The sequence below is a fragment of the Chenopodium album genome, chromosome 21 (genome assembly GCF_948465745.1).
Source record: "Chenopodium album chromosome 21, dcCheAlbu1.1, whole genome shotgun sequence".
Classification (NCBI taxonomy): Eukaryota; Viridiplantae; Streptophyta; class Magnoliopsida; order Caryophyllales; family Amaranthaceae; genus Chenopodium; species Chenopodium album.
In genome coordinates, this window is record NC_137854.1 from 37,946,496 (window position 1) to 37,961,288 (window position 14,793).

At 32.9% G+C, this 14,793-nt stretch overlaps 1 protein-coding gene across 2 annotated transcripts; it reads right to left on the minus strand.

Moving 5' to 3' along the window:
* Positions 1-2,242: 2,242 nt before the first annotated feature.
* LOC145600878 (U-box domain-containing protein 45-like) lies at positions 2,243-8,742 on the minus strand. Of its 2 annotated transcripts, none has more exons than XM_081656734.1 (6): positions 8,369-8,742; positions 7,587-7,680; positions 6,499-6,684; positions 6,120-6,227; positions 4,075-5,264; positions 2,243-3,272 (listed from the first exon to the last, which is right to left on the minus strand). In XM_081656734.1, exons 2-6 carry the CDS (start codon positions 7,635-7,637, stop codon positions 2,429-2,431), a joined length of 2,379 nt encoding a protein of 792 aa, XP_081512860.1. In that variant the 5' UTR covers positions 7,638-7,680; positions 8,369-8,742; the 3' UTR covers positions 2,243-2,428. The 2 variants fall into 2 exon arrangements, with proteins under 2 accessions (XP_081512860.1, XP_081512859.1); XM_081656733.1 differs by having other exon boundaries at positions 7,587-7,687; positions 8,369-8,741.
* Positions 8,743-14,793: the final 6,051 nt, after the last annotated feature.

A 14,793-nucleotide genomic window follows, 5' to 3' on the forward strand; every position in this document is an offset into this window, starting at 1 on the left:
CGTGGCCCATTACAAGAATGTGGAGCTTCTATTCTAGCCATTGCCTTAAGCATCTATAAGAAAGCAGCTGAGCTCAATGGACCTATAGGTTCGGTTACAAGGAGACTAGCCAAGCTAGGCTCGAAGATGGTTAGTCGGCCCTTGGTCTATATGGTTCTATATCCATTGCTCGCGATCCTTTTCATTGTTGATGACCTTATCCTATCGATAGAGAAAATGTTGGAGACTCGATTCCCTCGGTTGCAATGTGTTTTTGACAAGATTGATAACTTGGTTGGTAAGGTTGAGAATCTTCCTAAGGATTTTGAGTATGCCATGAGAAAATTTCCCGAGGTATTGTACAAATTTACCTTCTTATATTAAGTTGTCATATATGCTATAACATGGTTAAAGATTCTTACAAGTGTATGTATGTGTAATTTGGGAGGGCGCAAAGGAGAAGGAAATCGAGGTTGATACAAATAGCGATAATAATCAAAGTAACCAAAACAAAGTGTTACCATCATCTAAACAAGATGTTGTGAACACGGGAAATAATGTTCATACAATTGGTGCCACTAGCGAAAATAATAAAGGTACATCAACATCATCAATACACTCGTTCTTCCTTTTTAATTAGTATGAAACGGAGGTAATACATTGATATTTCATTTGTTTTTATGGTTCGTTTTATATTTTATATTTTAAATTTTAGACTCGTCCCAACAAGTTGGTAACAAAGAAGCATCAAAGAAAGGGCAGAAGGAAACCACTAAAATTGAAGAGAAGTCACAAGGAATTGATAAAAAAGGTATCAAGAAAAATAAAGCTAATAAAGATCACAAGAACAAAGATATGGCGAAAGTCGATAATCATCAAGAAACTCAGAAAAAAAGAAATGATATTAAGACGGGGAATAAGACAGATGATCATCCTTTGTTGGAGATCTTCGACTTTGGTTGGGAAACTCCGAAATCAACCATGTCGCGTCGTAGAGCTTCATACACATAATAGAGATCGATGATGATAGATTTGTGATAGATTGTACATTTGTACGTATAGTAGCTACGAGCTTCCCCCCAAATATATAAGGTGAAGTTAGAAAGATACACCATGTATGGGAGGAGCTAGCTAGTCGATCGAACATAAAATTTGTATTTAGGGTGAAATAAATATTATTGATCACAAAGAAAGAAAATACTACTTATATGATATATACATAATATAGTGTAACGTTTTGACATAAAAATCATAAGATATCTACAAAAGTATTGGTTGAATAGATGCGTGCTTTGATGAACAATGGATATGCTACATATTGTCATACATAGATTTAGCAGGATACCAATTGGTTTGGTTGACAGCATATAATTATATCAAACGATGATATATCAATCATAATATTGTTCTAGGCCTTCTAGTTCCTTAACGTCAATGATATATTACTACCATACTACGTATAATATATTCTAAAAAAACTACTATGTACCCCCGTTTCATATTACTTGTAAAGATTTGACATAAAGTGTGAGTAGAAAATGTCTAAACGTTACAAATAATACATAACGGAGATAGTAAGTCATTTCAAAGATGAAGTAATTGGTATTATTCCTCTATTATCCACAATATAAAGTTCAAGTTAATTTGTTACAGAGTGATTTATAAACTTAACGTTCATATAAACTCGTACTTCGTACCATGGAGTATAAATAATAACCATGTTTGCACTAAACGAAAGTGTTTATTACTAGTACAAAGAACTGCACCTAATAGTGCTCCTCGTGTTTGAATCGAATTTGAAGAACTGCACCTAATAGTGCTCCTCGTGTTTGAATCGAATTTGAGATACTGATGCATGTCACGGAAGTTCATCCGTTCTGAATCTATAAAGCAATCAAACAAAATTGACCAACATACATACAATCTAAACCATGGACAGTGTTGCTGTAAAACTCACATTACAGCAAAAGGAAAGAATATACAGACGTTCTGAACCGTGGACAGTATTGCTGTAGATCTTGCATAATGGCAAAAGAAAGGAACCATTACCGCGAGCAGAGGAGGTGATTACTGATTAATGTCTAATTGTCTAGAGTAAAACTGAGTTTTAACTCCAAAAAAAATTTGAAATAGCATGATATTTACTTTAATTGAGTGACTCAAACACTCAATTGCTTCATCCAAGGACCTAGGACTCTTCTAAAGCAAAACTACCACAATACTGTATGAAAATCTGCCCTTGCGACCAACGAAAGGCAAAAGGAAAAAGAAAATCCATGCGTAAATTACATTGGCGAGGAGCTGTACATCTCTTCTTCTGTTTAGAAGACTCAAAAATGGGAGCTGCCCATAGGAATTGGGCAAGGGAAGTGTATAAGAAGATACAAGATGAATTTACATCATTCGAGGATGAAGAGTGGCGAAAGTATGAGGAGATTCCTGGCTTTTGCTAACACTGAGGACCTGAGAAATTCTTTCTTTTTCCAAAGAAACTAAATGTCTTGCCCAGTTTCTTTCGCGAAACTGCTTTACCAAGGGGCTTTGTTTCAAGAACTGGCAGTACCTTTTCACTATTTGATTTACTTAGGGGCTTTGGCTCTGGGGGCTGGACTTGAGCTGTAAATTCCCTGACAGAAGGAGACCTATGTACTCTTTGAGGAGAAGAGTCCCTCTGCCTCTGCTCTCTAAATAGCATCAGAAGTTTTTGAGCTTTCTCTCTGCCTCGAGCTGTCCCGTTGACTTGGATCGATACCAAGGTCGGAATTACCCCTTCTTGTAGCACCATTTGACAGCATTTATCATTCCCATTGCAAAGAAGCAACAGACATGAGACAGCTTGTTCTTGTTCAATAGGCTCACCCATGTCCATAATTGATGCGAGTGCACCAACAAGACCAGGGGCTGATGTAACGGCTTCTTTTGCTGTATTATTTGATGCCAAGTTTATGAGAACCGCAATGGACTTTTCGGTCCATGTCTGATCTCTGGGCTCAACTAAAAGAAGCAGTAGACCATTGATTATACCAGATTGAAGGAGGTTAGGAATATTGGATGGGCAAGCAGAAATATTAAAAAGAGCATGAAGGGCATCAAGCTTCCACTGTGATTCACATTTGCCAACAAGAAGTCTGATTAGAAAGGAGACTCCCTTGCTCGAGCCTATCACTGGTTTTGCTTCATCAAGGCATGAAAGATTTAGAAAGAGGGCAGCTGCTAATCCATGAGAACCAGGATCAGAAATCATCTCCTCTAGCAGAGGGACAACCCCTGCAGCTAACATTAATTCCTTGTTTCTGTAACAAGAGAGAAACAATTTCATGAGCAAGAATCAACAATGGAGTAACACTTTTGCAAAAGCATGTTTCAATAAATTCTGACATAAAATTAGAATATCTATATGGTACTTTGGTCTTTGGGTGCAATCCTCCCCATCTTAACCTTTCAAACTTAAACTTCATGGCTAATAAGCCTAAAGCATTTAACCTAAAGATAACAAATCTAAGAATGTCCAGTGGCTTTTTCTTGTTTTCTTTTCAAAGCCAATACTAACTTTTCAAGAGGGAAAAAGTAAGAAGGAATTAAGCTTTCAATAACGATAAATTTCAAGTATGCAAGCTTACAGAAGCTCAACAAGTATAGCATGCATGATTTGTTATATTGGAATCCAAGATAAATCAAATAATGTACTTCATAGTTTATACATCCTCTGTGGTCTACTAAAGCTAGAGATGGACTGATATTCAAAAAGCCCATAAAATGAGATTTCCAAAGCACCCGAGATCATCCCATCTCAATACTGCAGTAACAGCCTAGTAAAAATCCAAATTCTTGACTGGATAGGACATTGTTAAACAGCTCATGTGAATATTATTATAGCAATAATTAAATTTAATTTAATTGCAAAGCACAATCTATAGAATCTCTAAGATTCCAGAAGTATAAGAAATTATTTAATGTACCGCCACTATCAATATTTCACTAATCCTGAAAAGAAGTTCAAAAGGCCATCAAACGGAGAAGATTCAAGAGAACCCAACTCAGTATTTACATATCTAACTGGTCCAAGTTCATATAAAATTAGCAAAGCAGACAAACCTGTTGTTATTAACAGCAAGGTTGAAGAGTGCCATTGCCCCATCTTCCAACGCCAAATCATCCCGCTCACCAAGTGCAGACTTTAGAAATCCTACAAGCACTTCAACAAACCCATGAGCACCCATGAACATCCTTGCTTCATCATCATCTTTTAACAACCGTCTTATGTGCTCAACTACTTTTAGCTTGGTTCTCAAGTCATCTTCCCCTTGAAGAACAGTCAAAAAGTTCTCACATATACCAATAACATTTACATTACTCTCTTCATGCTCGCAAGAACAACTTTCACCTTCATTCCCTTCGATCTCTTCAATAATGCCACTTTCCAAGGGAACAACCTTAACCCCTTTCAGGTTGCCTGAGTTGCTGCTATCCTCAGACCTACACCGTGCTGACTCACAATCCGACAATGCAAGCCTCCAATAGTTGAGATCAAGAGTGTCGGGTGGTCCACCAGGAATAGGAATCCCATTCTGCTCACACCAGCTAGCAATAAGGCCCTTTACACAATAATTAGGAGTTACACAAAGATGAGCAAGCTGTTGCTGGGACTTTGGGCAAGTGTTATGCCCATCACTAAACCATTTTTCAATGCATATTCTTTCATATGTCTGTCCAGAAGCAATGATAACTGGGTCATACATGAGTTGCAATGAGATTGGACATCTGAGTTCTTCTGGTGGAATGGGTATGTGCTCAGTTCTCCTATTTGTCCTAAACGAAAACGATGGCCTAAAGTTAAAAGAAACAATTTTTGATAGTTGACGGTCAAATGCCCTCCCATTACAAGCACCAAGACCATCCTCAGAAGATCCTTGAACAGTAGGTGAACAGGGTCCAGAACCTTGGGAATCCTGATCATCGCCCAGGTCACTTCTGAACAACTTAGAATACTTCCGCATCAGAAATAAAAGGTAAGCTACAATTGATTCCTTTCGTTTGTCTTCCTCCATTCGAGCTTTTTCTATGAGTTTCTTGAGAGACCTTCTTTCAGCAAGAGCAGCCCTTGAAGAAGTTATGCCAAGTTTAGATGCAGCTTGGTGGAAACACTCAAGCTCACTATTGTCACTAAAACTGTCATCAAATTTTCTACCCTGCTGAAGCAACACAATTATGTCGTCGCCAATTTGTTTCTCTGACGGATCAAGGGTAAAAACAGTCTCCTCCAATTCACTAACAATCTCTTGAACCTGCAGCAGGCAAGAGAAAAAGATACAACATTATTCAAACATTACAAAACAAAGATGCTCGAAAAAAACATAAACATCACTTAGAACACTTCTCACAACAAAGAGGATCAGTTAAGCCAGAAGTACAGGATATCATAAGGGACCAAGCTGTACAGAAGTAACAATTAATGCTGAAAGGTTATTGAGTAGTGAAATCAATAACTTCAACTAGAGCAAATTTTTCAAAAGCCTGTACAAAACTATAGGCCTGGCATTTGGGTAAACAAAGGGCCAGAGATTAGCAAGAGCATAGTTGCTATGAATGTTGCTCTTCTAATTGGACTGAAATAAACAACTAAAATGGCCCTACAAGAGACCCATAAATCTATCAGCTATCCCTTTTTAATAAATTTTTTCCCCTATATATACGTCAAGTTTAACAGCTGTTTTTGTTCCATAATTCTTGTCATTTTACAAAATTTACTTATACCATAAGCAATACTTCATACTACTTGTTGCTTCAGAATACCTAACAAGTATAGAACATTACACACCCACACTCAGAAGACCAAAATGATAAACATTAAATCCACAAGTAGGTGTTGACATTAAATGCTAAATACTTCGTATGAAGGAATGGTAAGAGTGCCTAAAAACACTTGATGAAGACACTCAAATAAAAGGTTTTTGCAAGGAATTTTATCACAAACTAAATATCGACAAAAATTCTTCACAGTAAGGATATCCCAAAGCAGGAAGGATAGGAAAGTTGTTTCACTAGGCAATGCAGAAAAAACACCCAATTTAACTACAATGCAAAACAGCATGAGAAAACTAGACAATACAAAGTTGTTTCACTTGACATAAAGGACCAACCTGACAGCCAATTGATTGTGGAACAATATCTTCAACCCGTTTAAGACTGTCTACAAGCGCAGATTTCATCTTTTCAAACTTCAAAACAATAGAATCTCCAGTAATAGCCTGGAACACACAGACAGAATATTCATCATTAGAATAATAATTTATGGGGTAATGTGGAATACTTGACTGCCTCCAATCATGAAAAATGATTATTTCCTTGGGCCCTTGTGCCTTACGACATCACTTCACAATATACCCAAGCCATAAAGGACAAGAGCACAAAAATACAGAGTAAGAATGTAACAGGTAGGTATTAGAGGTTTTATGTAAACCCAAGGGAGTAAATATAAAGGTTCATGATGCAATTATTGTTTCTGGAATTTGTAAATACCAGGTAAAGTTTGCTACACTCTGAGCAATGTTGTAACAGATTTCTGGCCTTCTCAAGTGCTACGTGTAGAGAACATAATGCCTGGATTCCTGGCCTACTTCGAGGGCGTGCTGCTTCTAGAGCAGGAAAGATATTCAGCACTTTACAGTATATATTGGAAAAAAGCTTGCACATTCCTCCATGTAACTGCAAAAGAAATAAAACTTTTTTAAAAAATCCACAGAAATACAAAATAAATCAAGCAGAGACCCTCGATTCCCCGAATGCATGTATCAAGTAAATTAAGTGCAAATAATATAAAAGAAACATCACACTATCACAGCACCCCAACTTCAACATATACAGAGTAGTTTTTCAATATAAGAGACTGCTTCTAGCTTTATCGATCATATTTCTATTTGAATCAAAAAAAGAAACGATATTACTCAGGTACAGTAAAAGTGGGCAGGGTAAAAGGTAAGCAAAACAAATGTCAAACTAGTAACATGATATAATCTCCATTTTCATCAACTTTTTTTAAACTCCATAAGAGATGGAGTAATTCATACAGCCAACTGCTCCATTTACCAATCCCATCTCACACAGGAAAGAAAACCATTATACCATATATAATCAGCATCTTCAAACACAAAATCATTAAGCAGCACAAAATAAAACTAATCTGTATATTAAGAATAGGTCCAGGAACTAATTGATTTTTCTGCGGGAGTCCGCAGAGGTACCAGTCTTTACACTTTTCAACCGCCACAACCATCACCGCAACTATTTGAGGCACCACTACAAACATATGATGCAACAATGGCGCAACTATTTGATGTAAACCCGGTAATACAATAACTCTAACTATTCACCACAACAATAATCTCAAATACCTCCACACGGCCACGCCACAACAATAACTGCTGCCAATTTAACCAAAAAATAAAAAAATTGCTGCCAAAAAAAACCTCCACTCCTATCCAAGGTGCTAACACAACCACTTTAGACATGTGGAGTAGGCCTCTATTACATCTATTCAAAAGCAGGAATTCAATAATCTGATATTGAAAGCTCAATGTTAAAGGTTTCATATAAAGAAAAGAACAAACCTTGGCATCACTAATTGCAAACAGGTTTTCTTCTAGCTCTGCAATTTCCATACTTTCCAATTGTTCTCTACAAAACTATTGTCTAACACTATATCTGCAGTCTGAAAAAAAAAATCAATTAACAAATAAGCAAACAAATTGATGCAGATGGGTATCAGAGAAATTAACAAACCTTCCTAGTAAAAAATATACATACAAAATTAAAAATTAAAAAACACCCATTTTTTATTTTTATTTCTTTTTGCATAAGAAGCTCTAACAGGATCAGATTGATTAAAAAAATAGAACCCATTAATCTTAATCTAACTTTTAACATTTGAAGATAAAAAATTTGATGGTAATTCTGTAAAATGGGAAAATATCAATGATTGAAATAAATGAAGATTTTTAATGTTATAGCACCAATAAGATCAAACTGAAATCATTTTCAGAAAGAAAAACAAATTTCTTTCAGACATTCCATCAAACATCTGGTGTTCATATCATTTAAAAGGCGAAAATAATCAGCCCAATAACCGCCAAGATCTTAGAAATGAACAGAGGAAGCTTACAATTTCTGGAAAAAATTACAAAAAATACAAAAAATAATTCCCAAAAAGTGATATAAATTTGAATTTCTTCCGGTTGTTAAATAACCCATAAATTAAAAATAGCCAACGAAAGTGGCAATGCAAAAACGCGGGATTGTAAAGTTTCCATAAATACCCAAATCAAAAATCGGAAAATTTGGGCAAATTCTTATCTCAAACAACCGAAAAATTAGGGTTACGAAGATTAATTACCCAAAAAAAGCGGACGCGGCCAAGGAGGCTTCATAAACGAGCTAATTAACTAGATAAAACTTATCTGAAAAAATTAAAAAAATAAAAAAAACCCACCAATAAAAATAGAAATTAGGGTTCTTGTGATCTAATTTTGAAGAAATTAATGGTGTTAAATCTGAGGTGAGATTGATCAGTTGAAGAGGAGAGAGAAAGAAGAGGGAGAAGAAGATATAGAGAGAGAAAGTGAGAGGAGGGAAAGGGTGTGCTTGTTTTAGCTCAGAATATGCTTATTCTAATGTCTAAAACCTTAGTAAATGGAAAGGAATATCAATCAATCATCAATACCATAAACAAATAATCAAATTAGGAAACAAATCTTAAACATAAATAAAATGTTAGAAAAGATTTAATATATCCTTCCAAATATATCAATACCATAAACATAAGAAAAAAAAAAATTACATAATTTGTGACATATGTAGTGTTATGTACTACTTTACCATTAATAAAACAAGGATTTTTTTAAAAAAAAAGATTTAGGATTTAATCATGTATGATTAGCTTGCCAAGAAAGATATGAAAAAATGTTTTACGTCGATTGATTATTCAGACAAAAATAATATGTAAGAAAGAATGAGTAATAGTCCAAAAAAGAAACCTATTTACGGGTTAAATACATATTGTTAAGATATTTATTTGGTAAACAAAAAGAAAATTATATAAATTGTTGGTGAAATATATATATAAGTATACTTACATATGTATTTTAAAATATCGTATTTTGCTAATAATAGGCTTTCATAATAAATCCATTTTACGAATTGATAACTTAGTCAAATTTATTTTTTATAATTAAATATAATGTTACTTAAAAAAATACTTCGTAGTTATTGCAAGTTACCGTGCATGGCACGGAACCTAACCTAGTTTTTAAACTATACCAAAGTTTTTTTTATTACATATTCTGCCTTTTTCAGTCCCTTTTTTTTTTTTTTGAGGGAATTCAGTCTATTTTATTTGATTTTGCAAATATATTATGCCCATAATATACTTCGCTTTGCATTCAACTCTATGGATAAATAAAGGTTTATTATATGAAAATGCTATATATAGCCCTTAGGCTACATATAAACATTAAAAATACTCTTGAAAATTGTTTGAATTTAGAAAATCATGACAAAAACACACTAATTACACTGATCTTGTGTGTTTTTGTCATGAATTACTAAATTTTCTCAATTCAAAAGTGTTTTTAATGCTTATACATCACCCTAAGGGCTATGTATAGCATTACCCTTATTATATTTACCTCATTGTTTCAAAAAAAAATATGCACCTGATTTTAATTAATTTGAATTCATTTAAATTTAGGAGTAGAGGGATGGTTAGTCCCTCCATCTATCCTAGGTGTGACCTAGGTTCGACTCCTCACCCCCCCCCCCCCCCCGTGATAGGGTGAGGATCACTCGTATCTTACCGTTTAAAAAATGATAATTAAAACAAATTTTTTTGAGGTAATTAAAACACAAATTCTTATCAAAACTAATAACTTGATTTTTAAAAATCAACCTTACTTGTTAGTACTCATTAATTCTTGGAGTAATTTTTCCAAAGTAAATGAAGATGACGTGAACATGATAGGATCCAAATCTTCAATACTTTGTTTGAAATTGTTCACCGATTTGATATATTTATGGTCAATGTTGTGTATTGACAAACAATACATTATCAAAGTGAAACATCTAACAAGTCAAGTGACTAAAAATCTAACAAGTATACAGTACTTTGATTGTCTAACCAATCTCAAACTCGAGGTACTTCTTCACCATTCATATTTGAGTTCAATTTTATTGCGTTTTGAAATTTTAAATTCCTATTTACCTAAGATTATTCAAATTTTAAGAAGTTGATATACTCTCAAAAGTCAACAAAGGTATAATTATATCAAGTCAATTGAGGTCAAATCAAATTCAATTAAAGATAATTTTGTATTAATGTCACTTCAATAAGGGGTAAATTTTGTTTTAGTAATGTTTATGTTTGTAATAATTGAAGTCGGGTTAAATTTAACGACAATTCAACTACTTCTATAATTCTATTCACGTACTCTAATTATCCAGTTTTGAGTTATTTATAGTTTAGTAGAATCCAAACTGTTATCAAATAAATATACAGTCATAAAACAATTTTTTTATTTTGAGGGGGATTTTTTTATTTTTATATTAAATTAATTCATGTGTCTTAATCTCTTAATCCAAATATTTTAAATAATAAAAAATAAAATCTCTTGGTTTCAAAAAAAATAAATAAATAAATAAAATCTCTTAATCCAAATAAGCTAGAAATTAGAGTGTTTTGTGTGTGTCTGGTCATACAATGTGGTCGTTTACTCACTTATAAAAGAACAAAGCAACCCCTGAAATATTGATCGGGTAACTCCTATAAGGGCCTGTTCATATTTACTGAACCGAGCTGAATTGAACTGAACTGATTGGAGCTGAACTGAACTGAACTGAATTGAGCTGAAATGAATATTTTATGTGAGAGGGAAATTAAGAGCTGAACTGAACTGAACTGAAATTAAGTAAATGTGAACAGGCCCTAAGGCTATAACACTGCTGAAATAACTCTTATAACACTGAATGAGTAACCTCTATAATACTAATGAAATAATCCACGTGAATATGTGATGGCTAGCCACAATATAAGAATTTGTGGTTCGTAATATTTTTTATTGATTACTCATATCAATAAAAAAAATAAAGTTCAAATATTTTTAGAGTATATCAATTTTTAAAAATGTTACTCCTAATATAATTATTGCACTCAAATTATATATATAGTCCTATAATATGGGAGCTAAACAAAAAAATCTCTTGCATCTCCCTGATTGACCGGCCGACAATAGCCGGCCTCCTTGTTTGTCGCATTCTACATCTATTTATTTATTCATAAATTAATGTCACTATTGCCTATTATTGCCCTTTCACTCGGGCAAAGTATTCTTTTTTTTTTTTTTTTTTTTTTGAATGAATATTGTTGTAATTTATAAGCACATTTTTTTTGTTGTTCTCTTAGGTTAAAAGGTAAGGTTAATAATTTCTTGTTTCCTTTTTTGGTTGTGCTAATGATTCAAATTCGTGATTCAATGACAACTTCTTGTACGATTTGAAAAGGTTAAATCAATGTTTGAATTAAAGAGCTAACTATTTAACTAAGAAAATTAAAAATTTGAATGTGTACTTGATTTTCTTGTAATAATGATTACAATGTTTTTTTAACATGATGGTTATGTTTTGCATGGTCAAAGTAAAAATTACTACTCTCTCCATCCCTTATTGATAATCTCTTATGGCTAATTTTAAGTTCCAAAATGATAGTCCCATGCGCTTTTTTAAAAAACCATTAATGTTAATTTTTTTTTTCCCAAAATTTCCTCTAATTTGTAACAATATTTGTGCATATTTAACTTTTCCATGTAAATTTTGCCTTTTCATGTACTTTTATTACTTTCCTTCTCTACTTTTTTTGCATACCCAACGTAAACTTACCTTTATGTTTATTTATATTTATTAATTTATGTGAAAATTGCCCACAAGGGACTATCAATAAGGGACGGATCGGATCGGAGGGAGTATGCCATAATCTTACAATCATTTCTTTGGCCCTCTTATAAATTAATGTACATAATTACTCATTTTCTTTATTATATTTACAAATATTATGGCTACTAAATACTTCTGTTTCTGGAAAACAGAGTTGCTCCTGGGAGTCTTAGAGTATTCCTCGGGATTACGGTAATAATGTCAAGATGTCTTAAGGCAAAGTCCTAATAGTGTCCGAATTTCCCTCCGCTATGCCTTGCTGTCCGAGAGCTAGGCCCCTGCAAAAGAGAGAGAAGGTTAACTGCCCCGGGGGTGTGACCCGGGAAAGCCCCTCCGATGCTTAAGTCAGCGACCGTACTTTAGAGAGAGAGTTAGAGAATTAAGAAAAAGTTATCATTGCTAATGATTGGAGAGCTATTTATAGATGTACTTTCAGGTGGCAGAAGTTGTACTTAGTTGGATAGATTAGGGGTAAATCCGTACTTGGTACTGACTAATGATGGGCTGGATAATGGAGGGGTATTTTTGTAATTCTAGGTCAATGGGCTTAGGACAATAGACTTAGCCCAAACAACTTCACTTATGGACAAGCTTTAATTTTAAGTGTATTGGTTTTCCCTTTCTATACGTTTCATATTACCTACTCACTTAATTAATTTCTATATTAATTTGTCATTATGAATAGTGATGCATTATTTTTATTTAATATTATTGAACAATATCAATATATATATATATATAATCAACCTTTTTATTCCAAAAATTTGTACATAATCTTAGTTACACTCGTTTTATAAAGGTATGAAAAAGGAAGACATATAGTTAGGGCTTGTTCTTTTACGTTGAAATTCAGTTCAGCTCCTAATTTCCTTCTCTTATAATATTCATTTCAGTTCAGTTCAGTTCAGCTGAGTTCAGTTCAGTTCAATTGAGTTAAGTCAATGAGAACAGGCCCTTAGTGAGGAATGGGGGTATCTATGTTGGTATCTAAACTCGACCCGTAAAAAAAACATGATACTCAGTAAAATAACTAGCATGAAGGCACAATTAGCTAGATAAAATGAAAGCGTAATACTCCCCTCCCTCCCTCCCATAATGTTTAATGATTCAAACATTTATTTTTCTTAGAAAATTTTGATTCAAACTTATCTAAGTAAATATGTCGTGCATGCCACGTGACATATTATACATTACATACCAACATACTCTGTATTATACTGGTATCATCCTCTCTCTTATATGAACATTTTGGATGATGATACAATGCTTATTATAGAATTTAAACTCATTACCAACCATGCAAATTGAAACAAGTTAAAAGGCTCTAACAATAAATCACCCAATCAACCGTAGCCTCCTCTCTCTCTTCTCTCTCCTAAACACTAGCTTTTATTGTCAAATTTAAAGGGGCTTTTGTAATATAATACTCTGTATATTTTAGAACTTAAATTAATACAATATCACAATGTATATTTCAAGTAACAAATTGGAGCATAATCACACACTATAGTTGTCTCCAAAGACAGTCATAAAATGTAAAAGAAAAAAAATGTGCATATACGTAGTATTATCATACATAGTAACTTTTATGTATCAAAAAATCACAGCTCAACGTTTTGTTTTGTTTTTTTTTTTTTTTTTTTTTTAAGAAGTCCTAAAGGACACTAAATTTCATTAATTATAACCATACGACATCTACAATTGACAAATAATGATCGATTGATTCTTGTTTGATTGTGTTAAAGTCGTTGCTGCTTTCTTAATTTACTAAAGTTATATTTTTAATTAATCAAATATGTATGTGTGTACATATATATATATATATATATATAATAAAATAAAATAAAATAAAAAACTTTTGTAAAATTAAGTACTTTTATGGTTTTAAGTTTGACAAACGTTATATGTAAGCAAAATATTTTCTTATTGGAGAAGCAAAAAATGTGTAAAGTTGAAAAACCCGTTAATTTCCCATGACACTTTTGAGATGGCTATAAGCAATGGGGGAACTTTTTTTTAAAAAGAATAAAAAAAAAAATAAAAATTGATGTGGTGATAAAGCCATTATATTAACAACTCCGTACCCAATCATTATTATTATACGGATTACATGTAATCATTATTAGTTTATTGATCTACATAAATGGGGGGAAAAAACCTCATAGCAACCATCAAAATCATACAGCTGATACTCGATATGGAGTAGTATATGCCACTACATTTGCATGATAGATGTGAGTTGTAGCAATAACTCTATATAAATATTACGAGTAACAAAGAGGTCGGAGGAGAGTTTGGTCCACGAATAAAGTTAAAGGAGGTTCCATATTAAAACCAATCGGGAAAACTTCTTTTCATTTTTTTCATTGTAGGATACTCACAAATGAATTACAACAATTAATTATATGTCAAGATATTTTAAAATTTGTTATTTCATTATAAATTTATAATACTTGAAATTATGAATTTGTCTCATTAATAATTTATCATCTAGTGCATGTACAATATATATGTAAAAGATAATAATTTTTGAACAAAGTGGACGTACTTTATAACTTTATATAACTTTATCATAAGAAGTGTATAGGTACTTGCTTGTCTCATTAAGTTTTGATGATTTCAAAGACTTAATACGGAGTATGTAATTGTATTGATTTTGGAAAATGCAAATATGTAGTACTCCGTTACTAGTAAGAGAATTCTTCTTTCATGGATAACGAGTAGTTCAATGAAATGATACTATATTAAAATAAAGAAAGAGTATATCACAATTTAGACGGCCATCAATTACATAATTATATACGATTACATTTTATTATATTCTTAAAAATAAATTAT